This window comes from Ailuropoda melanoleuca, chromosome 10 (assembly GCF_002007445.2).
Source record: "Ailuropoda melanoleuca isolate Jingjing chromosome 10, ASM200744v2, whole genome shotgun sequence".
In the NCBI taxonomy this organism is placed as follows: Eukaryota; Metazoa; Chordata; class Mammalia; order Carnivora; family Ursidae; genus Ailuropoda; species Ailuropoda melanoleuca.
The window spans coordinates 68,993,697-69,021,541 of record NC_048227.1 but is presented as its reverse complement, the minus strand read 5'-3'; the positions used below and the strand labels follow the sequence as shown (position 1 = coordinate 69,021,541).

At 34.4% G+C, this 27,845-nt stretch overlaps 1 protein-coding gene across 1 annotated transcript in view; it reads left to right on the top strand.

The window, feature by feature from the left end:
* TBC1D32 (TBC1 domain family member 32) overlaps nucleotides 1–27,845 on the top strand; it is a 164,797-nt gene that overhangs the window by 100,507 nt on the left and 36,445 nt on the right. Inside the window, exons 16-17 of the mRNA XM_034670774.1 lie at nucleotides 8,315–8,440; nucleotides 13,954–14,037. Coding sequence (XP_034526665.1) covers nucleotides 8,315–8,440; nucleotides 13,954–14,037 — 210 coding nt within the window. The remainder of the gene's footprint in view (nucleotides 1–8,314; nucleotides 8,441–13,953; nucleotides 14,038–27,845) is intronic.

The following is a 27,845-nucleotide window of genomic DNA, read 5'->3' as shown; positions in this document are numbered from 1 at the left end:
TGTCTATTGAATGAATGGATGAATTAACATTGAATTTCTTCTCTATTTTTCCCATCATCAAACTCTATCTTACAAATCTTTGTCAGTGGACGTCGGGAATTCCTTTTAGGCTAATATGTAAATTTAGAAGTTTTTACTCAAACCTAGAATAATCTCTGATCTCATTTTTTTTAGAGCACCAGTATCTTTGCAGTTAGAAAGCCTCTTGAGCTAGACTTCTGTATATATCATTCATGAAGTAGACACCTTTATTATAGCTATTTTATCATTTACAAAGTGGTGCTTTATGTTTTTAAAGCACGTAAAAGGTATACATTGTTAACATTACATCTCATTTTTTTCCACAATCGAAAAAAAATAACCCAAAAAATGTACAGCCTTTATTCTGTGATTACTTCAAATTTAATCTTTTGCAGCTTCAGTATCTTAACTTTATTGCTTCCTCTGCTGCATTTTTACTTACCTGATGGGAAATTGATTTTCTGCCTGGCAAAACATTTTCTTTCAAATACTATATAAAAGAGTAGGTTCCATGGTGATACTCATTCCCTTTAATGGAATGCACCACATAGTGTTAAAATCTTTATAGTCTGATTCTTCAGATATTTTTAATTGGATAGTCTTAGATGACATTATTCCAATACGAGAAAACAGATCAATTTTAAAGTTCATACTATGTGAGATATAACTATCTTACTGTAGTATCTCCCCCCCCAACATGAAGTAGTTTTTCTTTCTTCAAATTAATAAGAAAAGGAGGGAGGATATCATATAAAATTGTAGTGAATTCCAGTTAAAACTTACTTTGCAGTTTGTACATTTTCAGCTCTGAATGAATTCAGTATAAAATATATGTTGAATCATTAGGTTTCACGTACTGATCAAATGTCTGTGAGACCATATTCTCTTCTTAGGTGAGAAACTTGAATCTAAGCTGTTGTATTAAATCTATATTATTTGCATAGATTTGGTTCTTTATAAAAGCATAAACTAAAATGCAAACCATTGGCAATGTTTAATAATATGTTTGGGGGTAGAAAAGGCTTTTTAGTAGGTATATATAAATTTACTTTGAACATTCTGCAGTTGCAGACTACTATTTATAAAATAATCATTACAATGTATTTTGTTCAATAGAAAGAAACAAATATTAATAGAGAAAGTTTCTAAATTAAAGATGGAACTGAAGAACAAGAGTACCATATTCTCTGTCTCTGGAGTTAGGCATTGTGCAGTGAATAAGCATAAAGTTTATGGGTTTTGTAGTTACATTCTTATAATGCCAATATGTTTTATCCTAGCTCTCAAGACTTGCTGGTATTTTAAATCATTTGCATTAAAAGATACTGAAGTTTATCCTTTTCAACTACAAATACTGTAATTTTGTCATTGGAACAATGTTCTTATTTTAACAAGATCATTCTCATTAATCTATATTGATTTTGTTTAATAAATTTTTGTGTCCTTACTGGGTTTAATTATTTTATTCACTGATGCCCCTTCTTGCTGACACTTTGGTAATTTTTGTCTTTTCAGACATTAAGTCCATGCCTGTGTCCTTGATGAATTATTTTCATGTCTTTTTAAATTTACAAATGGGATAACAATCCATTATGTAATCGTAATAGTATAGATCAAAGTTGGAATACTACCTATATAATATATAAAAGTAAACTTTTTAAGAGGAAAAAAACGGAGAATGAGATGAACTATAATAACAACTACATTTTAATAAAAGAATGCAAGTTACCCAATTAAGTTGAGTAGAGAAGATTATTTCATTGCTAGTCTGATAAATTATGTAAGATTTCAGATTGCCATTTGTTCTCCAGTCAACTAAGAACAGAATGCCATAGGGAAAACTACAAGAGTATTTTGAAAATAGTATGGCATTACATTAAATATAGTGCAACATAATGATGGATATTCTTTGTTCTGATTTTAAAAGCTTTTTGAATTATGTCTTGCACATATAGTCAGTCTATAAATATTTTTAGTGATGAATTCTTTTATCAACTTTATTTAGGCCTTTATGTCATATCAGACATTTTCTTATTTTTTTTTCTTATTGTTTCTAATCTTGTAATTAAGATTTATTTTCTGCAGATAAAGGTAAATGACTTTTATTTGACATCATTCTGTTAACTGAGAGGACTGGGAGTAGAAGATTATGATTTCTTTTCAGTGTAGTAAATCTTGAGCTGCAGCTGTTGAGATACTTAGATTACAAATCAGAATAAGTATTTACTTTTGAATAATAAAAATTCTTATTTTCACATACTTACTACTTCATGTTTGAAACATGCATATCTGTGGCAACGAGGGGAAACAGATCACCTGCTAGTTTAAGTGCAGGTGATAAGGGAAAATGAATTCCTCATTTCTTGAAAATGTGACTCATTTTTTTTTATAGTAAATGGTTATCACGTATTTTAAAAAAGGAAAAGTGATATAATTCCACAGTGAGGAATAACCTGTGTAAAATATAGATGTCATGTGTTAGGAGCTCATGTAATTCAAATAAAATGAAAATGAGTAATGAATTAGAAACTCCCAAATTTAGAGATGTACAGAGAACTAATATAGAGAATTTAGGCATCTTTTCAGTTGCTTCTCAGAGACTGCTCCAAAGTCTTCCCTTGTTTATTATAATAAAAGTAAACTGAAATGACTATGTTAAACTACATTGAAGAAGACAAGCAGAAATACAAATGGAAGGCAAATATTGCACAAATAAGGTTCAGGATAAGACAAAGGTGACTATGTAAATTAAGCCTAGGGATCTGTTGCTAGTTAGTTTATGAAATCTTCCATTTGTTTCTTTTGCAGAATCTGTTATGATATTCTGTGTAAAGTGGGCATTCACAATTGCATTTAGGAAAGAGGTACTAAAAGTTTTCTGTATAAATAGCAGGTTTTCACTGCATTTATACTGAGCTTATATTTTTCCTCCCTTTGAAACTTCTGTATTGTCCATAATAATCTTATAATCAATATAGCATTTCTACATAATAATCTTTTTAGAAAAAATTATACAGTATCAAGTATGAAAAGATTATAGTGCTCACCATAACAAAGAATTTCAGAGTTTAGATACTGAAATATTGTTAACTATGATGGGTGAACATGAAACTTGATGTCCCCCCTGCTTTTTTTTTTTTTTTTCCATTTTGCTCCGTGGTATTAAGGAATAAGTTTAAAATAGATTTTTTCTACTTTCTCTTCCAACTTTGCATTGTCCGTAAATCATAGTGGTCTGAAGGAGCAAAGAGAAGAAGAGCATATACTCACTAGACATACCAAACCACTCTTGGGAAAACAAAACAGTTGTCGACCATGGTAACTTCATGACTAGATGTATAATTAATACACTGAAACTAAATTATGATATGGTACTTTCTCTAAAAATAATACTGTAGGGTAAGAAGTATATAAAAACAGTTGATATAAAAAATGTGAGTTAAGAAAAAAAATGTGTTCAGTGTAGAATATAAACCTGGATTCTTCCTGGTGAAATAGATCAATTGTTTTCTCATTTAACCCTAAGAAGTGAATATTCATTTCATTACAGGAGACTAGATTGTACCCAGAAATGAGCCAGAACCTCATAAGTATAAGATAAAACAATGAGGATTTTAAAAATTTATACTTTAAAACACTTTAGTATAAAATTTTGATTAGGGTTCTTACAAGTGAATCTTGCAAGTGAATCAATACATGCCCATACTTTCTTTTTCTTTTTTTTAAATTTTATTTATTTATTTGACAGAGAGAAAGACAGCCAGCGAGAGAGGGAACACAAGCAAGGGGAGTGGGAAAGGAAGAAGCAGTCTCCCAGCAGAGGAGCCTGATGCAGGGCTCGATCCCAGGGATCCAGGATCACACACTGAGCCAAAGGCAGACGCTTAACGACTGAGTCACCCAGGCACCCGCATTCCCATACTTTTAATTAAAGTTTATTGCATTCTTATATAGACTTTATACAAATTAGGAACTATAATTGCTCATATTTTAGTGACACTAATATGCTTACATGTTAGTGAGCTTTTAGTCACTGTCACTTTCAATTATACCCACCATTTACATATACATATGTATATATAATCAATTTTTTATATCAACAGAATACATCCATTTTAAAAATAGTTTGAATTTTTACATGTTTGTGCGCACATAAGCACCACCATAATCAAATATATAACATTTTCATGACCCCACAAAAGTTCCCTTTGTCCCTAGCATGTACCATTTGCTACCTCTTTTTACTAAATGGGGTATCGATAAAATATCTATAAAGTACAATTTGGTTAAATTGTACCAAAATGTTTGGTTTTTCTCATATTTTCTTTAAATACTTAAAAATAGCTGCTTTATAGTCTTTGCTAATCATATCATAACTCCAGTCCTTTCTGGATTTCTTAGTTCATTTATCTATTGGTTTTGAGCCACATTTTTCCCCTTTCTCATGTTAGTGATTTCTTTATTGAATATCAGATGTCATTCATTTTACATTGTTGAGTGGGGATTTTGTTTTTCTTTAAATAGTAATGGACATTTTTTTGGAGTGTTGTCAAGTTATTTATTGATCAGTTTGATCTTTCAAGGCTTTCGTTTTTTGGTTATGGTGCGTTTAGAGTTGCCTTTATTGGTAACTTAACTCTATTACTAAGGTGTTTCTTTTCTGGCACCTTTGTGGACTACCCTGGTAGTTAATGGACTCTTCACTCTGGAACTTGGACATCAGCTAGCGCTAAGTATAGTCTGGAAATTGTTCATTTTACAAGCTCCCAACTGTTTTTGGCCCAATCTTGTGGAGTTTGATTCTTCGTTTGCATAGCTGATTATTTTGCAATCAGCTGGACAAAGACTTACACAGATTTCTGTAGTTCTTTGCTCTGCTCTTCCTCTTCAGTACTATGATCCCAAAATTTTAGCCTCCTCAGTCTCTGCAATTTGACTTCTGTCTCTTCAACTCTGCAAGACCTCCATAGCATCCCCCTTCCTGCATAGTGATCTTAAAATTGCCTTCAAGAAAAAAGGCTAATTGTGAAGCTCACCACATTAGTTTCCCTTATCTCAGGCAAAACAGTCCTGTACTGGCTGTTGTCCAATGTTTGGAAACAGTTGTTTGTAATATTTTATTCGGCTTTCAGGTTGTTTACAGCAGGACAGCAAGTCTATTCCTAGTATCTCCATCATGGCCAGAAGCACAACTCTGGGTTTTAATTCTTTTGTGTTATTATAAACATAGAAATTTTGGGAAAACATCAGATTCGTATTTGCTCTACTCACACAGTTACTGATTTGGAGTTATTGTATTCCTATAGTACCATTCCTGTGATTCCTTTTCCTCATGCCTCATTCTCTATGTCCAAGGGCCTTTGCTGGTCTAACATCATTGGCCTCTCTCTGAACTTGCCCACTTATTCTGCACAAAAATGGAAATAATGTTTGGTAGGGGAACTTGGGAGAAGGTTGGAAAATCTTGAATTAGCCTACTTGTGTAGGCTGTACTTTCAAGTTAGCCTATCTTTAGGTTTTATTGGTACCTTTTAGTTAGCAGAGGCCTTTGGTTCTCTATCACTGTCTATGATTGGATAGGTGTTCAATTCAGGAAAGACGTTTGGAAGTCCATGGAGCAGTACATCCAAGTAATGGTGTCTACTTTAGCTGTTTCAGCACAGATTTCTTGGACTCCATTTATCTTCTCCTATCTACTACTCTGTTAATCCCAGATTTGGAGGGGGGAAAGGAATCATTGTTCCCGTCAAACCTAAGTATCACAGATATACATATTTTTTAGTTAACATTATATCAAATCACTAAATATTTTTAAGTGTGAGGAATGCAAATTGAAAAGCTCACACTCTCATTGATTGGGGAAATGTAACCAGATATAAATAAAGGCTACCAAGTTGTCTCTAGGAGCTTTTGTAGTCACTCAGTCTCTAGCTCAGCCTGAATTCCAATTTCCAGGTAAACTGGACCCTTTAGCCCTTCCACCAACTGGTAGATTCACATGCATATCACATCTGCTGCCTCAGTACTTTTTACAGTTGTGGTGCGTTGTGCTCTTTTTCATAGAATGAGATGATGAAATAGCACAACAATAGCAAATATGAAAGGATAGGAGGGCAAGAGGAGGGTGTAGGGCAGGAGAGAAGAGGGAACGGATAATACAGGATTTTTCAATAGCAGGTAATTTACGAAAGAGCTACATGGGCATCTTCTACTTGAAGGAGATAGTAGTAGTTATAAGAGACAGGTTGCACATGGATAGAAAAGATGATATAGAGGAGGAAACAGATGAAAAACTGCATTTGTCTTTGCAATCATATGCCACTAGGGATTCTTACTAGGCTTTAGGTAGTTTGTTCTTGGGAAATAAGTAATGTAGATATTCTAAATGGTAACTATAAACACTTATTTTAATGCTGTAGAATTAAGTCTTTTACCTATTTCATATTAAGATAGATTTAACATTATAACTTTGTTATTAGTAACATATTTTCAACACAATTATCAGCTTTGGCATTTCTTGAGTTTAGGTTAAAGGTTTTGAGAGTTTTTATTAAAAAGAATCATTTTCTCCTTTGACTTAATAACTTTAATTTTTCTGTAGTTATTGCTTCTGATTGAGGCTATTTATGAAATGTTATAGGATCATTTTGGTCTTAATGTTCAAAGAGAATAGATTAGAACTAAATATCTGAATTATACATTCTTTCAACAACACAATTTGTTCTAGTTCATATGTATATTGGTATGAGTATGCATATGTTTGGTATATTTATTTGTATACTCATGTGTTTGTATGAAAGAGTATGTAGCTCTGATATGAGAAGGCTTTTTTTTTGGTGACCTACATGTCAAATAGGGACATAAATTATTATTTATATATTTAAACATATTATTTTAGACATCATAACCATGAGGACTGTGTGATACATATACCTGCTCTTTTTAGGGTTAAATCAAACTGATTTAGATCATAGGAGTGATAAGTGTGTCTTAATTGCACTATTATCATGTGTATATATATAAGCATATGCTTTATGACATGTGTGTTTCATAGGGCAAGCATCTTGATTGTTGTAGCCACGTAGGAGGAACTCCATACATATTTATTGAATGTATTTTTACAAAGATTGGGTGGAAAAATGAAAATAGTTTGGTATGGTAGGAAGATTAATCTTTTAAATCTGTAAGAATGAGGACTTGCTTTATTGTATTTTTATTCATTTTTTTAAAGAAGGTAAGAGTTGGTTGAAACTCTCTCTAGTATTAGATTGACCACTGTTATCTTCCTGGTGGGATTTATCAGCCGAAAGAGAGTTTTGGCAGATATATTTTGTAGTGTTAGTCTTCCCAGACACATCTTTGGGCAGGGACAGTCAGGCCTTTGACCCTTTATTTTGAAAAGGCTCTTGTTCCTTTTTGATCCCAAAATCTCATTCAAGGAAAGTGTTAAAAGGTATGAGTTTATGTGACTACCTATTCCACCATGATCTTCTAGAACATAAGAGAACACTATTGCTTCTTTTTTTCTCCCCTTTGAATCTTTCTATGTGTGCGGGAAGATAGTATATATGTTTGTTTGGATAACTACTTGTATATCTTTTTTTTTAAGGACACCTACATCCTTTTTAACATATTATTTGTAGATGTTTTCTAATACAAACTCTCATGAGAATGATATTAAAATGGAAGAGGGAAAAATCTCATGGGAATAAAATTAAAGTTAAAATAGAAAAATAAAATTAGATGGAAGTTGCCATGTATTCATGAAATTGCTTAGAAAGAAGTTATATTTTAGCCATGGATACTCTTTCAGCACCACCCATCTTTTTTTTTGCAAGAAGTGGAAATAAATAATTGACTAGAAATTTTCTGTTTATGTTTTCTTTTTGCTTTTAAAGAATTGAATAAAATTGTGTCTGAATGTACATGAGAAGAGAGTATAATGTTCGTGACAATCTATGTAGTGAAATCTTAACATCTATCGCATCTGTTATTTGATGTCTGCTGTTTCAAATACTCAGTAATAAATCATTTTCATATAAGAAATAGAACATTCAAGAATTATGGCTATAAATCATTCCATTTTGTGGGCTTTTAATAAATCCATTTTATAGGCTTTTAATAAGTATAATTGATGGTATAAGATGTAATTACAGAAAAATGTCTGTTTTCTTTTGAAAGCCATATACTATTTCTGGAATTTGTAACTATTTACATATTTAACATTAATACTTATTTTTTGGTATTTCTAACATCTCATTATAATAATATAACATGCCGTGTTTCTTATTAGACAATGATCTTGGCAAACTTTTATTACGCTTCAAAATGTCTGATAAACAAACCGAGTGGATAGAAAACTGTCGAAGACAATTTTGCAAAATGATGAAGGCCAAACCTGATATAATCAGTGGAAGTGGTAAGTATGGTATTTAATTTTTGTGGTGTTTTTGATATGAAAATTATATTAATGAAAGCTGTGTTTCCTAAAGATCAGTGTTGACATGTCTAGAATACATAATACTGATTCCAGAAGTCCATTGACTTCTGAGAAACTTATGGTCCTGGAAAACAAAAATTACGATCTGAGATGCAGGGAAGCTGGGAGCCAGAGAGAAGGTGGAGGAAGAGGCCCACCGACCCTCACCCCCTAATGACAGTAAAATTGTAGGCAGCACAAAAACTGCCAAAAAATATTAAAATCTGAGAAAGTACTAAACTTTTTTTCAACTGAGAGGTCTTGGTCTTCACCCAGCTATTAGCTTGGTTTCAGCAGTAGAATATACCATATGACTATATTTTCGGAAACTTTATTGACTTTTTTATTGACGCATATTTTGAAACTCTGCCACATCTAGCCAAGTAAACTTAGTCACTCTTAAGGAAATTGAAATTTTATTTTGAGGGAATAGCTATGTTTTCTAAACTAGCAAATAAATTATTTTATATTCAAATATTTACATGTGCATTTGTTTTCTTAAAATCATTTTTAAATTAGCATTATTTTGAATAAAGGTCTAAGAAAAAGTTCTAATGGAAATATAAGGTAGATTTTTTGAAAGCTATAATTTAAAATTGCCTACTTTATTAGTCATGCCTTATGGTTTTCATATTTATATCATTTGTTATAAAATGAAAAGTGGGAAACAAAAATGTTTGTATTTTGTGTTTAGAGAAATTATATTTTCTGAGAACAGTGATATAATCTATGGGCAACTTAGAGATGAATTCCATAGATTTCCTTTTTGCTTCGTATATCCTAGAATGAGTGATTAAGAGCGCCATCAGATGCAGGATAAAAAGGTGGGGTCAAATAAATGCCTATTCTCTCTAGCGAAAAGGACCAGGAAAGGGTTAGCCTATCAAGACACACTTTTATAGAAAGTGACCACTTTATTTATTTATTGTTATTATAATAGTATTTTTTATTATATTATGTTAGTCACCATACAGTACATCCCTGGTTTTTAAGTAAAGAAAGTGACCACTTTAATCCAGCCAAACACCACAGAAAATCCTGGTAACAAGACTTGGGCACAACCTGGACTTCCATCCTTACCTGGCAGTAGTGGGGTACCCTTGCCACTCCTTGCTAGGATTGTATTAGAGGAGACAGAAAGTTAAGGATTTTCACTATCACTCAGTGGTAACAGGGCCAAACCTCTTCCTTCCCCTCCACACATGTGTTTGTCTCACACATGCAACAAATTTAAAATTAGAAGGTATCAGCAAAGAAATAAAACCCAAAAGGAAATTTTAGAACTGAAAATACTATAACCAAAATAAAATGCTAAATGGATTGGTTCAACAGTAAAATGGACAGAGGGAAGAATTGGTGGCTTGAAGGCATCAACAGAGAGGAAATAGACTGAAAAACAAAAAAAAATTAACAGAATCCCTTAGACATGTGGAACCATAACAAAAGGTCTAACATGTGTGTCGTTGGAGACCTGGGAAGAGGTTGTGACTATAAATGTGTTTGAGCAAACATAGCTAAAAACTTTCCAAATTTATCAAGAAACCTAAATCTATGGTTTGAAGAACTACAAATACAGTAAACCCAAAGAAATCCACACCAAGACGCAATATCGGTGCAAAACTTCTAAAAACTAAAGACAAAAAAAAAATCTTGAAAGCAGAGTTGGAGGAACAGCATACCTGCAGTGGAAAATCAGTACCATTGACCGTGGACTTCTCACCAGAAAAGATGGAGAACAGAGGAAGTGGCATGACATTTCAGTTGCTGAAAGAAAGAACTGTTAACCTGAATTCTCTATGCATTGAAAATGGTCTTCAGGAATAGAAAATCAAGATATTCTCAGGTGAAGAATTTGTCAATAGAAGACCTATCCTAATGAAGGAATAAAGGAAGTTCTCTGTACTATCCTCACAACTTCCTGAGATTCTACAATTAGTACAAAATAAGTTTTCTTAAAAAATATAGAGGAAAGTAAATATAAACTACTTGAGAACATTGAGAAAAACAGTCTGAATATGCTTATAATAATTTGTATGAAAAGTGGATATAGTTGGGTGCAGTAAGATTGTAAAGTGCCTGAAACCCATGAGTATAGTGTTAACTTCATGGGGTAGGGAGATGGGAGCCATGATTTAGCTCTTGAATGAGCAAGTGTTCAATGGTTGATTGGGAAAAAATTGGATCTCAAGTGTAATTATCTTATGATCTGATGTTACACTAGCAGTGCTAAAAGATAAAAAAGAATTAAAAAAGAATAAATCCAGGAGAAATTTTGCAGGCTTACAAACACTGAGCTGCCTTAATTTTGGAACCAGCTTTGTTGTGATAGCAGTGCCAAGGGAGAAAGCAGTCAATACCCAAGTATCCCTGAACAATCTGTCCTCATTTTTTCCTCATTAGATAAACCCATGTCCCTTTATAGTGTGTATGTACACACACAAACACACACACACACACATATACATATCTTATACATTTTGTTTTTATAGTCTGTGTCATAGTCCAGCCCCATGGAAAGATACGTTTAAAAAGGCAGCTTATAATAAAAAATCCTTTCTAGAAATTCCAGCTCTATCATTTGAAATAAAAAGATGCACTTAAGATGAATATTTTACAGTTTACTTTTCGGGTAGTAATATTCTAGAGTTAATTTGTGTTTAAAGTTAAATGTTTCATGATATGAACTAATTTCCTTGAGTTACAGATGATGGGATTTTTAGTGAACTGACAAGTGAAGTGGTTAGTCATGCTGAGATAAATAGCCACTCTAGTAATTATGAAAGTTCAGCTACACTTATATTTGGTTAGTTAGATGTGCCAATGAGATTTTAGCCATGGGTTTAACTACTATATATAGATCAGTTTTTAGTATTATTCCATGATTATAGCCTATCCTTCAAAATATTTGGAAGTGCATAGTGCTATTTATTCATAAGGGTTGCTGGGCAAAATGTATATATTGGAATCAGTATAAATCCAGAACCTTCTCCAGGTAGTTTGGTGATGTAATTTTTGCACAGGAAGTGTAGAAGTAGTTTATCTAAAAGCCTCCAGCATATGGATCTAATAGCATAATTTTGCATTTCAAGATCAGTATTTGCCAGAAAATAGGGTGCTTTGCAAAGTCTGCAATTAGTCTTAAGTTTCAGATCATATTGTGTTTAGCTCCACAGATGTGATAAAGAATTTTCTCAATTCACTGAAGTGTGTTTAGGTATCTGATGGCTAAACCTGATTCTGGGCATAGGATTCAAAGAATTGCTTAGCAGTATGCTATGACCTTTCCCATTAACTCAGGCACTTTACTTCAATGCATAGCATGTAGCAAACATATGGTTGTGCTAAAATGAGAATGATTATAATTTTAAATGGATATTTCCACTTTAACTTTTTATATAACCTCTGTTACTAATGTGTATCTCACATTTTATTCTTATTTAATTCAGAATGATTTTCTAAAATTCATTAAGATATTCTTAAAAAATTATAATCTCAAGAGACTATATTTTTTAACTTAAATTCAATTAATTAACATATAATGTATTATTTGTTTCGAGGGTACAGCTCTGTGATTCTCCAGTCTTTTATATAATACCCAGTGTTCATTACAACACATAACCTCCCCAGTGTCCATCATCCAGTTACCCCATCCCTCCAGCAACCCTCAGTTTGTTTCCTAAGGTTAATAGTCTCTTATGTTTTGTCTCCCTGCTTGGTTTCATCTTGTTTCATTTTCTCCCCTCTATATTAAATAACTTATAAACAAACACACAGAGGTTGAAAGCTCTCATCTAAGGGCTATTTATGTATAGATTCATAGATAAAAACTTTGAAACATTTTTCTGCGAGAGAATTTATCCCTACATAAAGATAGAACCATTAAACAACTGTAAGTTTAAATAATTGACAATACTGGTGCCCTTTCTGACCCTCAACTACTATATTCTCATACTTTTTAATACTTATTTTAATTTGAAATCAGAATATGAATAGAATTCAATTATTAATTTTTTTTACCTTAAGCCATTAAAATACTGTGATATGTAGCTTGTCAGAACTACAATTGTTGGAAAGCACATGTTGTTCCTGTTAGATTTTACTTTTTTCACATGTTGAACACTAATTTCCTTTATGACTTACGTGCTTAAAATGCACTGGGTTATGAAAAAAAGGGTCCATTTAGTTAATACAGGTCAGAGTCGATATCCTGAATGTTTTAAAAGGTAACTTAAGTTGCTTGAAATATATATATATATGGAGGGATGGGGTAATGGCTATATATATATATATATATATACATATATATATATATGTATATATATATATTCTGTATATGCATATCATTTACTTTATAGATATATTTCTTTCCAAAAAAACAATTCTTGGTACTATATTAAGTATAATTCAACTGATTATATACATTTTGAGACTAATAAATAGCAAACACAGTGGCATCATCTGTATGGCATTATCAGTCCAGTCCAAGAAAGAGTCATTTGTCCTTTCTAAACCAGATAGAGAAAAGCTTATTTTTATGTATTTATTTACTTTTTGAATACAGTTCTTTATTGTTTCACTGATAGGCATCTTTTCTGACTTTTTTAAATTAATGAACTTTCTTTTTTACAGCAGTTTTAGATTTACAGCAAAATTGAGCAGAAAGTACAGAAAGTGCCCATATACCTCCTTTGCCTTACATATGCACAACCTTCCTTGCTATAAACAGCTCACATCGGAGTGATAACACTTGTTACAGTCAGTGAACCTACACTGACACATCATTATCATCCAAAGTCCATAGTTTACATTAGGGTTCACTCTTGTTGTTTGCACATTCTGTGAATTTTAACAAATGTATAGTGGGGAAATTTATCCACCATTGTTGTGTCACAGAGAAGAGTATCATTGCCCTAAAAATCCTGTGTTCTGCCTACGCATCTTTCCCTCCACCCAACTGCTGGCAAGCTTACTTTTGATCCAGTTGCCTTGAACACATATAAAGTTGCAATGTGTATAAAGCACATAATATATCCTGGTCTTGAAAGGGAAGGGAATTAGGCCTTGATTGTGGTCTTGGAGTTCAGATAATTTTTTTTCTGTATGTGTGAATAATTATGATAAAAGATATTATAGCCTAATTAGTGATGATTTTCTTTCTATATGGAAATCATTTAGCAAATTCTGAAGTAATCCTTAGAGAGTCTAAAGATAACAGATGATTCTTTTCCAGTTTTACATTGAATAGGTTCTCAGTGAAGCAATTAAAATTTAATTTACATCAGAAACATTGTTATGAATATTAAAGTGGTATGTGTTTTGAATTGAACCCCCTTAAGAGTGTAACTGTGAAGAAGTTCAGATGACTTTTATCTACTAGTCTGTGACTTTAGAGATGAATTATCACGTATTATTCTTGACCTTTAATATCTTAATTATTCTCTTGTTTATTGCAGCTTTACTAGAATTGCTTGAAAAATTTGTGCTTCATCTCTCTGAAAGCCCTTCTGAATGCTACTTCCCCTCAGTGGAAAATACAAGTATGTTTAAGCTTCTTGAATTTTGAAAAGCACTTAATTATCTAAAAAATAGATAATATTCGATAGAGCTGTCTAATTAGATTAAAAATATGCACAAGGTTTCTCATCTTAAAAATCTCTCACTTGGTGCTATATACAGTGTAGATATCTTTCAATCTCTTCTGCGCAAATGTCTGGGTTTTCTTGTAACTTTCTAACTCCTTTTTGAGTTCCTGTTTACCGGTCAAAAGTTGTTTTTCATTAAGGCAGTGTCTTCCTCTCTTCTGATTCTATCCACTATCCTTTACGATCTCATTTGTTTGTACTATTTTACCTACCTCATATAACTTCGAAATTCACATCTTCTATTCAGAGATCTACTATAAGCTTCATTGTGGTATTCCCAGCTGCTTAATAGGTAAACATCACCTGGATGTGCTACAGAAACCCTCAAACTCAAAATGTCCAGCAGGGCCCTCACCTCATCATAACTTATTAACATATACCCCTTTTCTACATTGTCTGTTTTGGTGGGCATCTAAACCAGATGGGGTTCATCTGGGGTTCATCTAAACCAGAAACTGAATAATGATCTAAGTCCATATTTTCTTCTCAATTACCAACCTATGTTAATTCTATATTCTAAATAGATCTCAAATTTATATACTTAATTAATCTCTTCTTTGTTCAGGCCACCATTACTTCTTTTTTTTTTTTTTAGAAATTTTTTTTTTAGAAAAATTTTTTTTTAAGATTTTATTTATTTATTCGACAGAGATAGAGACAGCCAACAAGAGAGGGAACACAAGTAGGGGGAGTGGGAGAGGAAGAAGCAGGCTCATAGTGGAGGAGCCTGATGTGGGGCTCGATCCCATAACGCCGGGATCACGCCCTGAGCCGAAGGCAGATGCTTAACCGCTGTGCCACCCAGGTGCCCCAGGCCACCATTACTTCTTTTCTGGAGTTTTACAACAGCCTCTTTTCCTGGTGTCGCTGATTAGAATCTGATTTCTTTTCAGAGGTATTCTTTATGCTGCTCTCAGAGTGACCTTTGAAGTGCAAGTCTGACCTACTCATTCCTCTACCCCTTGGAAGATCAACATTGACCATTGCATAAAGTCTAATCTTCTTTCCATGATACCCAAAGCCTTACATTTTCCTTCCCTTTTCTTCCTCTCTGGCATCATGTCTTTCCATGGCTTCTATTTATTTTTCAGGAACACTAAACTATTAGCAGCACTGCCAGCTTTTCCCTTCCCCCACCCAAAGACACATTTATTTATTAAATGCATATTGTTTTCTACTATTTAATGGAATTTTTATAAGCATTTAGACACAGCAGTAAACAAAAGAGGGAAAAAAATCTTGCCTCCTGGTGGGAAGACAGACAATAAATAAATGCTTTAGTAGATCAAGTAGTATGACTATGGTGCCAAATGAGAAATACACAGCGGGGAAGAGGGCTAGAGAGTGCTAGCCTGGGAGGGGGGTTACATTATTAAATCATGTTCAGACTAGCAAAGTTGGGAGCAAGATATGTAGATATTTTCAGGGAAAGAGAATTCTAGCTAGTGAGCAGGAAAGAGATGAGTATGGCTGAACAGGAGTATGGGAGAAGCATTGCTGGTATTGTTGTTATTGAAGTCAGAGAGAAATGATGATACAAGGTTTTTGAAAGTCACTGCAGTGTCTTGAACATAGGAACATAGGCTCTGATTTATGTTTTTACAAAAGATTGCTGTGGCAGCTATGTTGAGCAAAGACTAAAGGGAGGACAGAGGGCTAAGGCAGGGAGGTGAAGTAGGAAGCTATTGAGAAGAGCCAGATGAAAAATGGTAATGGTTTGGATGATGATGTCAGTGGGAGATAGTGAGAAGTATTTGGATTCTGGGTATATCGTGATGATAGAGCCAACAGAATTGAGTAACAGATTGACAATGGAATGTGAGAGAAAGGAAGGAATCAAGGAAGACTTCAAGCTATTGATCCAAGCCACCGGAAGGATTAGATTATCATACACTGAGATGGAGAAGAATGAAGGAGAAATAGGTTTGAGAGAGGAGGTGAAGAGCTTGCTTTTATGTTATGTTTTAAATACTTGTTATCCATTTAAACAGTCATATTTTTTATACATTGGATATTTGAATCTTGAATTTTGGGGAAAGATGTGGGTCGGAAATATATATTACTCAATCATCAGCTTAATATATAAAGCCAATATGCATTTCTGTCATGCCTTTCTCATATTCTAACTTAATGTCTTATTCTTCATGTGACAGTAAACTCCTGTAGGGTAGTTTTCATGTCTTGTCTGTCACATCCTCTGCAACTAGAATGACAGTGTTAAGAAATATTTGACAAATAAAAGAATGGCTAAAAGGATGAAGGAGGAGGGCTTTATAAACTGTGTCAATCAGTTTGTCTTAATTTTAACAGGCAATGGATTTAAACCCTTTAAGATTTCTGAGCAAAAGCTTTACTTGACTTATATGTACTTTAGGAAGACTATTTTAGTGACTCTGTAAGGATGAACTAGAGTGCAGAACTAAAATCTGCCAAAGGTGAGTCTCCAGGACATGAAGGTTGGTAAAGAACTTGTGAAGAAAGCAGAGAAGTAGCAGAGACTCATGAAAATAGATAATCAAGGGATGTTGCTCCTCTTCCTTATAAGGGTAACATGACTTCTCTGTTTGCTGAAGAAATCATCATTTATATATTTATTCAAGTTGGACGCTATGCGTCGTATTTCCTAAAAAGAAAAATATATGCTTCCAGTTTGGCCCAGCCTATTTTTCTGGCCCTATTACCCACCACTGATCAAAGGCCTCCTGTGCATTCATGTCCCTGAACCTTTACTCCTACTGTTCCTTCTAGATGAGCATTCCTCTTCCCATATGATAATATAAAACTTAACTCTAAAGTTGCAGCTAAAATGTTCCCTTCCCTCTTACTCCCCTGTAGATGTTCCTCTTCTGTGCTTATTACATTCACTTTAAACTACCATTTTGGTATTTATTATATTGTATGTGACTAGTTTAAATTATTGCATTAGGTCTCAAACTCTTTGTATCTTTAATACAGTATTTGATGTGTCTTTATTGACTTAAATATATATACTGTAACATTTGCATCTGTATTCACACAAATACATTTGTCTAACAATTCTGAATATATTGATAGTTACAAATACACGTATGAACATATACTTAATTATTTATACAGCAGTCTTTAATGCAAATTTGGCAAAGGGATAAAAGAGAACATAAATGAGAACAAAGAAATGAGAGGAAAATACAAGGTAGCATTAAACAGAGATTGAGGTAGGTGAAGGGAATTGATACCTACTGAGCACCTCTTGTGATCTAAATAGCGTGCGGAAGGACTTGATGTGTGTTATATTCTTCAACCCTTAACTGCTCTTTGCGGTAGGCATAATCATCACTTTTAAAATCAGGAAACTGAGGTGCAGAGGAAAGAAAACAGAAATTGTGAAGAGAGTTTGAAGAAAAGCATTTGGGAAGAAAATTATAACTTTATGAATAAACCTGAAAATGTATGTGAAAAGATACAGAGATTAATGGTCAAGTCTATGAGTATGAGAGGAAATAAGAAGTAATAATTATGGAGATTTCCTGGCCAGAGTGAGTCTTCACTATAATCTCCCATTTCTACGGCTTTCCTTGGCTCACTGTTCTGTTGGATCATATTTTCTGTAGATAATCTAAAATTAACATTACATCATATACATTGTCCAAATACTCAACAGGACTAATTGGTCAGTGTGTATACATTCACTGCCCTCTGTTGAATTTCTAAATTATGATGAGGGAGATCTCAGATGTTGGCTCTTTTGAATGTATTATCTAGGCAGATAAACCCCAAATATGAATTTAAATTCTTTAAAGGCTCCAACTGAGTAGCTATCCACTGGAGTTTTAGAGTACAGACAAAAATAAAGTGGCTTCCTGTTTATTGATTGTATAATATATGTGGTTATGATATGGTAAGCTTGTTGCTAATATCATTTTCTTCCGATGGCTTTAGATATCCTCACCCTTCATCATTTATTTATTTAATTTTTTTGGCTGGTGGAATAATGATCTCCTATTGTAAAATTTCACTCTGTTTACTTTAAATAAATAAAAACCATGTTTTGATATAAAAAAGAAAATACTGGATAGATATATTCAATGTTTTTTCATGTTTCTTGAAATGAGAAATTGATTGTCTTTTTAAAAATGACAGCTTGCTTAAACCCTAAGGTAGCTGAAATTAGAATAACACAACCGTCCATCTGTTGTTAGCTCCCTCAGGATTCCAATCTATTATAAAATTTGCAGATCTGGAAAAATCAAATTAGTTTAGCTGTTTATCCCCTAAAAGAAAGAGGAATGAACAAAGTTTTGCACATTTCCAGTTTGTAAATCTATACAGGTATCTCTCCAAATCTTAACCGATGTTAATTTTTTGTTGGTTCAATTCCTGGAATGAGTTGGGAATTTTTTTTTTCATAATGTAATTCCTTCTTTAAATGATAAATTAAGTGCTCCTTTAAAGGTAGGAAATATTTTTAATGTTATACCTTTTCTCTTTATGTTGCTAATCAAAGGTTGGCAAGACATCAGAAAATTTTGCATTATTTCACCTTTTGACTATTAAAATACTTTTAAACTTAATATATATTGTTAAACACCTCTATACTTTGGATATTCAGCAAATACGTTCTTTTCCACCTTCCATTTATGGAGAATGGTTGTGAGTATGCTTAATAATTGCAAGGAAGTGTATAATATGGATTAATTACACTATCCTCAAATGGGGGAAATAGTGCATACACCTAAAATGATGAATTAAATAAATCGCAACAATTAATAAGAAAAAAATAAAGAAATAAAACTGACACTTTTAAGCTGGCTACTTTATTTCAGGCAATGTGCCTTTAAGTATGGTATTTGAATTGGTTATTGTCAAATGAGGGTTTTTGTTTTAAGTGCCATAGGTGTTCAGTGGAAGAGTGATCAGTGTTGACTAGTGCCATCAGGAAAGACAAGAGGAAGAAGTGATAATGGAGCAAGAGGAAGTGGCGCTAGTATGGCTAAAAGAAAAAATAGGAGAAGGAGAGTCTTGCAGGAAAGGGTAATAGCATAAAGACGTGGAAAGAAATCCTTTTTCCCGGATAATGCTGACTATACCAATTAGGGGCTGATACTCTTACAGTAACTTGGCCACAAGAAATTGAATTTTATGTCCGTATGAATTGAATAAAATGGGTACTTACAACCCTATGTTAAAAGAGAAGCAACAGAATCTGCAGACTGACTCTGAGAAAGGAAGGAGGTAGGAGAGAGTGTACTGACCAGTTGACTTCTTTGGGTGGTGAGAGTTCTTTGACCTTATAACTGTTACAACAGGGCTTCAGAAGAATCAGTAAACAGCCAAGCAGTAACTGCTTTTCTAACCATGGAAATGTATTCCAGTGGAGAAATTCTTTACTCTTCCGAAAATTAATTTTTTTCCACACCATTAGCCAAGTGCCAGGCAGAATAGATTTCATTTCTTCTATGCTCTATGTGCTAGCTTTGCAAACCAAAAATAGAACAGAATGCATTACCAGAGTGAGCAATTTCAGTCAATATTAAGTCAATTTTTCCAACTCATTTTGTTCTCAGACCATTATATTTACAATTACACGGATTGGTTATTTCAAATAGTTAATGTTTTGATTAAATTAGACATTAAGTAGGGTAAGTATGAAGCTACAGGCATCATTGTTTGGTTGACTTTTTATCAGCAACTTATTATACTTTTCATAGTGACTCCAGGGAATAGAAGTTATATTGTCCATTTGTTACTTAATTTCAGTTTACAGAAAATATTTTTAAGTCCCTATCTATTTCCATCTCCAACTTGCTCCATTTGATATGAAGTGCAATTTCTTGTTCATTCCTTTAGTCATTTATCTACTCATTCACTCAGTGTTTGTTAAGCACCTGTTATGTGTCTCACACATAGATGTTCACATTTCAATAAGTCAGTGGTTACCAGTGATACACCAGAGTCCCTTGAAGACATCCATTTTTATCGCGGAATTTTATTTATTTTATCCTATCAATTTTGTTTTATTTCTGAAGGTTTTAGTTCCTGCCTCCTAAGTTGTATTTAGTCCAGATTGTATATAAGAAGATTATTTCACTCAACTTTTGTAGTCCAAGATCTGTTTCTGTTTGTCAAGTTGTCATACATCAAACACAAATTTAAAATTGAAGTGTCTTTTCATAAAATCTTTAGTAAATAGAAAACTGTTTCCTGTCTTCTTCATTCTCGCTTGGAAAACTTTATTTTTTTCAAAGGGGTTTTATTCATACTACTGTCACCTATATCTATTTAATATTGGGATTTTTTTTGGAGTGGGAATTTGATGTTTGTTTTGCTATGCTTAATACCCCCGTATAGTCTCATTGAAAAGCCTTTTTGAAGATTTAACTACTACATTCTTTAAAAAGAAATCGTGTAGTGGAGTATTATTGTCTGATTTTAACTATATCTAAACTTTTATTCCTTTAAATGTGAATCTCAAGTTCAGTGCACAAGAAATAAGCTGTTGTAGAGGTCTTAAAAATACAAATGACTGGCTATCCATCCTCAGCAATCTCATTCAGTGGTCTGGAGTGGAGTCTGTTTATCTTTGGTTTTAAAAAAACTCAGAGAATTTTCATGTACAGCCGTAGTTGGGAACCATCATCTGTTGAAATGTGTAGAATTAAGTTTCTACTCTAAATATACAGAAACATAAACTTTTAGAGAGGGAATGGATGTGGGAAATTATTTGTACAACCACAGAAAAGTTAAAAGGACTCCTCAGACAGACAGGTAGATCACTGTGGAACGACTCGTTCCTTCCGTGGGAAAGAACTAAGAACCTGAATCATATACCATTGAGTGTCATAGTTCTTTTGGGCAACTTCTTGATCCTTAACTATTCCATTCTTCATTGATACAGAGATCAGCATTTTCTCCTATAAGCCACTCTGATCTATAGAATGTAATGGCATCAGGAAGGCTCATTATTAGCACCATTAGCCCACTGCACATTCTTCCCTACTGTTAAGATTCTTAGCTGTGTTATACTTTCCAAAAGAGGAACATTAGTATTACAAGCACACAGATCTGTATATTAATGAAGATAAATATTTCTTATGTTTAATAATCCAGTTTTATATGTACTAGAATTCTAAGTGTTATTATCTAATCTAAGTTAAAATTGTTCTGGTAATAGTTTATAAAAGTCAATCTTTTATATAAATACAGAGAAGTGAAATTCATAGACCAGAGAGTATAAGTATGTTTAACTTTATGAAAAATTGCCAAACCATTTTCCAAAATAGTTGTACCATTCAACATGCTTACCAGCAATGTATGACAGTTCCAGTTCCTCCTTATTCTTCCCAGCACTCGGTATTTTCAGTCTTAAATATTAGCCAGTTTAGTGGGTGTGCAGTAGTATCTCCATGTGTTTTTAATTTGCATTTTCCTGATGACAAATGATGTTGAACACTTCTTTTGAGATGTCAAGTGTTTTGCTTCTCACTCACCCCCATCATTTCTATATGGGTTTCATGACTTTATATGTTTGAGTTATAGTTGGTGGTTTTATAAGGATTATAAATACAATCTCTTGTCCAATTTATATTGCATATATTTTCTTCCATTGTGTGGCTTGTCTAGTCATTTTCTTAATAGTGTCTCTTGATGAATAGAAGATCAATTTTGATGAAGTCTAGTTTGTCATTTTTTTTCTTCTTTTAAGGTCGGTACTTTCAGGGTTTTGCTCAGAAAAATCTGCCTACATCAAGGCCATAAAGATAGTCTTCTCTACGTCATACTTTGCCTTTTAGCTGAAGGTCTGTAATCGATTTTGAGGTATTTTTGGGTATGGCATGAGGTAAGGGTTTACATCGTTTTTCGCTGATGTCTAGTTGTTCCACAACAATTGATTGAAAATCTTTCTTACCTCATTGAATTGCTTTTATATTTTGTCAAAACTTAATAGAGTATATAAGCAGGAATATATAGCTAGCTTGTTTCTATTCTTAGGGGAAAAGCTTAACATTGATTTTTGAATGTTAAACCAACTTTGCATTTCTCAGATGAAATCCTAATCATGATACTTCATCCTTTTAATATATTGCTGAATTTGGATGGCTAATATTTTAAAAATATTTTTTCTATTTATATTCATGTGCAATATTGGTCATTAGTTTTCTTCTCATGTCTTTGAATCATTTGGGGAACATGGCTATGCTGTGCTTATAAGTGTGCAAGATTGTTACTATTTTACTTATTTGATAGAATTCACTAATGACACTATTTGGGTCTGAGTTTTCTTCATGGTCTGCTTTTTAAATGTTTATTCAGTTTCATTAATAAATGTAAGACTCTTCAGATTTTCTATTTCTTTTTGGGTCTGTAGGATCTATGGTGATATTTCCTCTTTTATTCTTGATGCTGATAATTTGTTTTTTCTCTTTCTCTTTTTTCTTTATCAGCCAGGTAGAGATTTGTCAATATTATTGATCTTTTCAAAGAGCCAACATTTGCTTTAATTGATATCCTCAGTACTTCTTTATTTTCTATTTTATTGGTTTCTGTTATATTTTATTTCTTTTTTCTGCTGACTTTGGGTTTAATTTCCTCTTTTTCTAGCCTCTGTGATGGAAGCTTAGATCATTAACTCTAAACCTTTATTCTTTTCTAATACAAGTATATAAAGCTATAAAGTTTCCCCTAAGCAATGCTTTAGTTGCCTCCCAGCACATGTTTAGAAATGTCTTAATTATCATTTCATTAAAAATATTGTCTAATTTAGCTTGCTAGCTTGCTTTGACCTTGATTAATAACCTTCCTATATGCTATTTTTTCTATACATTTTACTTTTACATATTACTTTTCCTTTGAGTCAGTTATTTTTAAGTAAATTAAGAAGCAAGAGCAAACTATTTTATATTTACCCATACGTTTACAATTTCTTACACTCTTGTACATGTGTTATGTGTGTTATATATGTATCTGTATTTATCTGGTACCATTTCCCTTCAGCCTGAAGAACTTGACTGTTTTTTGTTTTGTTTTGTTTTGTTATTTTTTTAATTTTAATGTTTTTTATTATATTATATTAGTCACCATGCAATACGTGCCCTCCTTACTACCCATCACTAGTCTATCCCATTCCCCCACCCCCTCCCCTCTGAAGCCCTCAGTTTGTTTCTCAGAGTCCATAGTCTCTCATGCTTCATTCCCCCTTCTGATTACCCCCCCTTTCTTTATCCCTTTCATCCCCTACCGATCTTCCTAGATCTTATGTTCCATAGATGACAGAAATCATAANTTCCATACAAATTTAAGGACTATTTGTTCCAGTTCTTTGAAAAATGTCCTCGGTATTTTGATCGGGATAGCATTGAAAGTGTAGATTGCTCTGGGTAGTATGGACATTTTAACTATGTTAATTCTTCCAATCCATGAGCATGGAATATTTTTCCATCTTTTTATGTCTTCCTCAATATCTTTCAAAAGTGATCTATAGTTTCTAGGATATAGGTCCTTTACGTCTCTGGTTAAGTTAATTCCAAGGTAACGTATGGTTTTTGGTGTTATTGTAAATGGGATGGATTCCCTAATTTCTCTTTCTTCAGTCTCGTTATTCGTGTATAGAAATGCAACTGATTTCTGGGCATTGATTTTGTATCCTGCCACCTTACTGAATTGTTCTATAACTTCTAATAGTTTGGGAGTGGATTCCTTTGGGTTTTCCATATAGAGTATCATGTCATCTGCAAAGAGAGACAGTTTGACTTCTTCTTTGCCGATTTGGATACCTTTTATCCCTTTTTGTTGTCTGATTGCTGTTGTAAGGACTTCTAGTACTATGTTGAATAATAGTGGCGAGAGTGGGCATCCTTATCGTGTTCCTGATCTTAAGGGAAAGGCTTCCAGCTTTTCCCCATTGAGAATGATATTTGCTGTAGGCTTTTCATAGATGGTTTTTATGAGATTGAGGAATGTACCCTCTATCCCTGCACTCTGAAGGGTTTTAATCAGCAAAGGATGCTGTATTTTGTCAAATGCTTTTTCTGCATCAGTTGAGAGACTCATATGATTTTTGAATTTTTCTTTCTGGATAAAATCTAAGACACTGATAGATTTGTAAATCTATCACCCTTGAACCACCCTTGAACCACCCTTGCATCCTAGAGATGAATCCCACTTGGTCATGATGGATAATTCTTTTAACGTACTGTTGGGTTCTATTAGCCAGGATCTTTTTGAGGATTTTGGTGTCCGTATTCATTAGGGAAATCGGTCTGTAATTCTCCTTTTTGATGGGTTCTTTGCCTGGTGTGGGGATCAAGGTAATATTGGCCTCATAGAATGAGTTTGGTAGCTTTCCTTCTGTTTCTATTTTTTGAAATAACTTTAGGAGAATAGGTATTATTTCTTCTTTGAATGTTTGGTAGAATTCCCAGGAAAACCATCCGGGCCTGGAGTTTTGTTATTTGGAAAGTGGTTTATCACTGACTCAATCTCTTCATAATTAATTAGCCTGTTTAAAAAATCAATTTCTTCCTGTTTCAGTCTTGGTAGTTTATAGGTTTCCAGGAAGGCCTCCATCTCTTCCAGATTGCTTAATTTATTGGCATATAGCTGTTGATAAAAATCCTTCCAATTTCATTGGTGTTGGTTGTGACCTCTCCTTTTTCATTCATAATTTTATTAATTTGGGTCCTTTCTCTATTCTTTTGGATAAGTCTTGCCAGTGGTCTCTCAATTTTATTGATTCTCTCAAAGAACCAGTTTCTAGTTCTGTCGATTTGCTCTACTATACTTCTGGTTTCTAATTCATTGATTTCTGCTCTAATCTTGGTCCACCCCTTCCTCGTGCATGGATTAGGCCTCTCCCTCTGTTGCTGTTCCAGCTTCTTGAGGTGAGAATATAATAACTGCATTTTAAATTTTTCTATTCTTTTGAGTGAGGCTTTGATGGCTATGTATTTCCCCCTTAGGACTGCCTTTGCAGTATCCCATAGGTTTTGGACCATTGTGTTTTCATTCTCGTTGGTCTCTATAAATTGTTTAAATTGATTTTTGATTTCATGGTTTATCGAGCATGTTTATCATTCCTGAGCAGGATGGTTCTTAGTTTCCAAGTGTTTGAGTTTCTTCCAAATTTTTCCTTGTGGTTGAGTTCCAATTTCAGAGCGTTGTGGTCTGAGAATATGCGGGAATATTTTCAGTCTTTTGTTATCGGTTGAGACCTGTTTTGTGACCCAGAACATGGTTTTTTCTTGAGAATGTCCCATGGGCATTAGAATAGAATGAGTATTCTTTGGTTCTGGGGTTAGTGTTCTATATATATCTATGAGGTCCAACTTGTCGAGTATGGCATTCAAAGCTCTTGGTTCTATGTTGGTTTTGTGCTCCGGTGCTCTGTCTATTCTTGATAGTGGAGTGTTGAGATCCCCTACTATTAGTGTATTTTTATCTATATGTCTCTTTATCATGGTTAAGAGTTGGCTTGTGTATCTTGCTGCTCCTCTGTTGGGTGCATATATATTTATAATTGTCATATCCACTTGTTGGATACATCCTTTAAGAATAATATAGTGCCCTTCTGTGTCTCTCACTATAGTCTTTAGTTTAAAATCCAATCTGTCTGATATGAGAATTGCTACTTCAGCTTTCTTTTGAGGTCCATTGGCGTGAAAGTTGGTATTCCATCCTTTTACTTTCAGTCTGAATGTGTCTTTAGGTTCAAATGAGTCTCTTGAAGACAGCAAATGAATGGGTCATTTCTTTTTATCCAATCTTCAACCCTTGTCGTGTTATATGGGAGCATTTAGACCATTTACATTGAGATTGATTATTGAGAGATATGATTTTAATGATGCCATGTTGCCTGTAAAGTCTTTGTTTCTATAGATTGTGACTTTCTGTTCTGTATCACTCTTGGGGCCTTGTTACTTTTAGTGAACCCCCCCCTTAATATCTCCTTAGGGCTGGTTTCATGGTTACGAAATTGGTCAATGACTGGCAATTCTGGAAGGTCTTTATTTCTCCATCAATTCTGAATGACAGCCTTGTTGGATAAAGGATCCATGGCTGCATGTTTTTCTCTGAAAGAGCTTTAAAAATGCCCCCCCCCAACCCTTTCTCTCATTCCTCGTCTGTGTAGACAGGTCTGACATAATTCTGATACCTTTGCCTTTGTACATGAGAAATTTCTTTGCCCTGGCAGCTTTCAATACTGTATTCTTGGATCTAATATTTGCGAATTGCACTATGATGTGACGTGGCGTAGGTTTGTCGTAGTTGAGCTTGGGCCGGTCCTCTCTGTCTCTTGGACACGAATGTTTGTTTCCCTTGCTAGATTAGGGAAGTTTTCAGCTACAATTTGTTCAAATATCTCTTCTAGACCTCTGTTTTTCTCCACCCCCTCGGAGGTGCCAATGATTCTGACATTGAAACATTTCATTGAATCAGTAATCTCCCGTAATGTACATTCCTGAGAGTGGATTTTTTTGAGTCCAGATTCTATTTTAGCTTTTTCTTCTACTAACCCATCCTCCGATTTGCTGATGCGTTCTTCTGCCTCGGTGACCCTGGCCGTCAGAGCCTCTAGTTTTGACTGCATTTGGCTCATAGTATTTTAATTTCTACCAGATTTGCTCTCATTTCTGCCCTTAGAGATTCTTTATTTTCATTAATATTTTCATTAATATTTTTTTCAAGTCTACACATCATCTTGACCATTGTTACTCTGAATTCCATTTCTGATAATTTGGTTATATCCATATCCATTAGTTCTGTTGCAGAGGCCACAGACTCATTGTCTATTCTTTGCTGGGGGGATTTCTCCTTCTCATTATTCTGATGAGGAGAGGTTGCGGGGTTGTTCAGAGCCCAGATTATTGACCTGGACCCAGGCCGTGCACCCTTGTTTTATAGGGATCTTAGGGATGTGGGCTTCTTGATTTTTCAGTCTGCCTTCTGGGGGAGGGGCCTGCCGCGCCAATACTCAGGCAACCCTGTTTGGGTAGAGTCTCTGTGTCCCCTGCGAGGGCGGATGGGGATGGGCACACTGTGAGCCAGTATTTCCAGGCTTTTGTTCTCTGGCGGCTTTCCCTGGCTGTTTGCTGTGCCTCTTTTGAGAGTCAGAGCAGCAGTGGCAAATCTCAGCCTCTGCCTTAGAACAGAGATACCGCGGACCATTCTCCACTGATGTTCTGGCCACTTTAACTCTGTTTCTGTTGGTGCTGCTCAACCCTGCAGCATCCCGGGATGTGTGCCCCACACCCCGTGTCCCAGCCCTCACTTCCAGGGCTGGCGCGTCTCTGTCCTTTGTGTTTCTAACACTGCCAGCTGCCAGCCGCCCCCACGTGCTCCGGAGCTCCCGGTCTCAGTCTGGTTCCAGTGAGTGCACCAGAGTTCCATTTCAGTCTGGTCGCACGCGTTCCCCGGCTCACGTTCTCAGTCTGCTCTCTCGCGGGTGCCGGTCCACGAGTCTGCCTGCTCCCCCGTGCAGGTGGCTACTGCTTCCCGGCGCCCAATTTTGGTGGCTCCCTCTCCCTTTCGTTTATCTTCCGATATCTGTGCGCGGTTTCACGGCTCCCCGCTTCGTACCTCGAGACTCAGTGCTGGAGATGTTCATTTGTAGAGATCCAGATGTATCTTCCTGCGTCTCAGGCTGATTCCGTGGATATTCCTGCTGGTCTGGTACCTATCCAGCTCAACTCAGGGGACCGGCTGAAAAAGGGGTCCCCTACTCCTCTAAA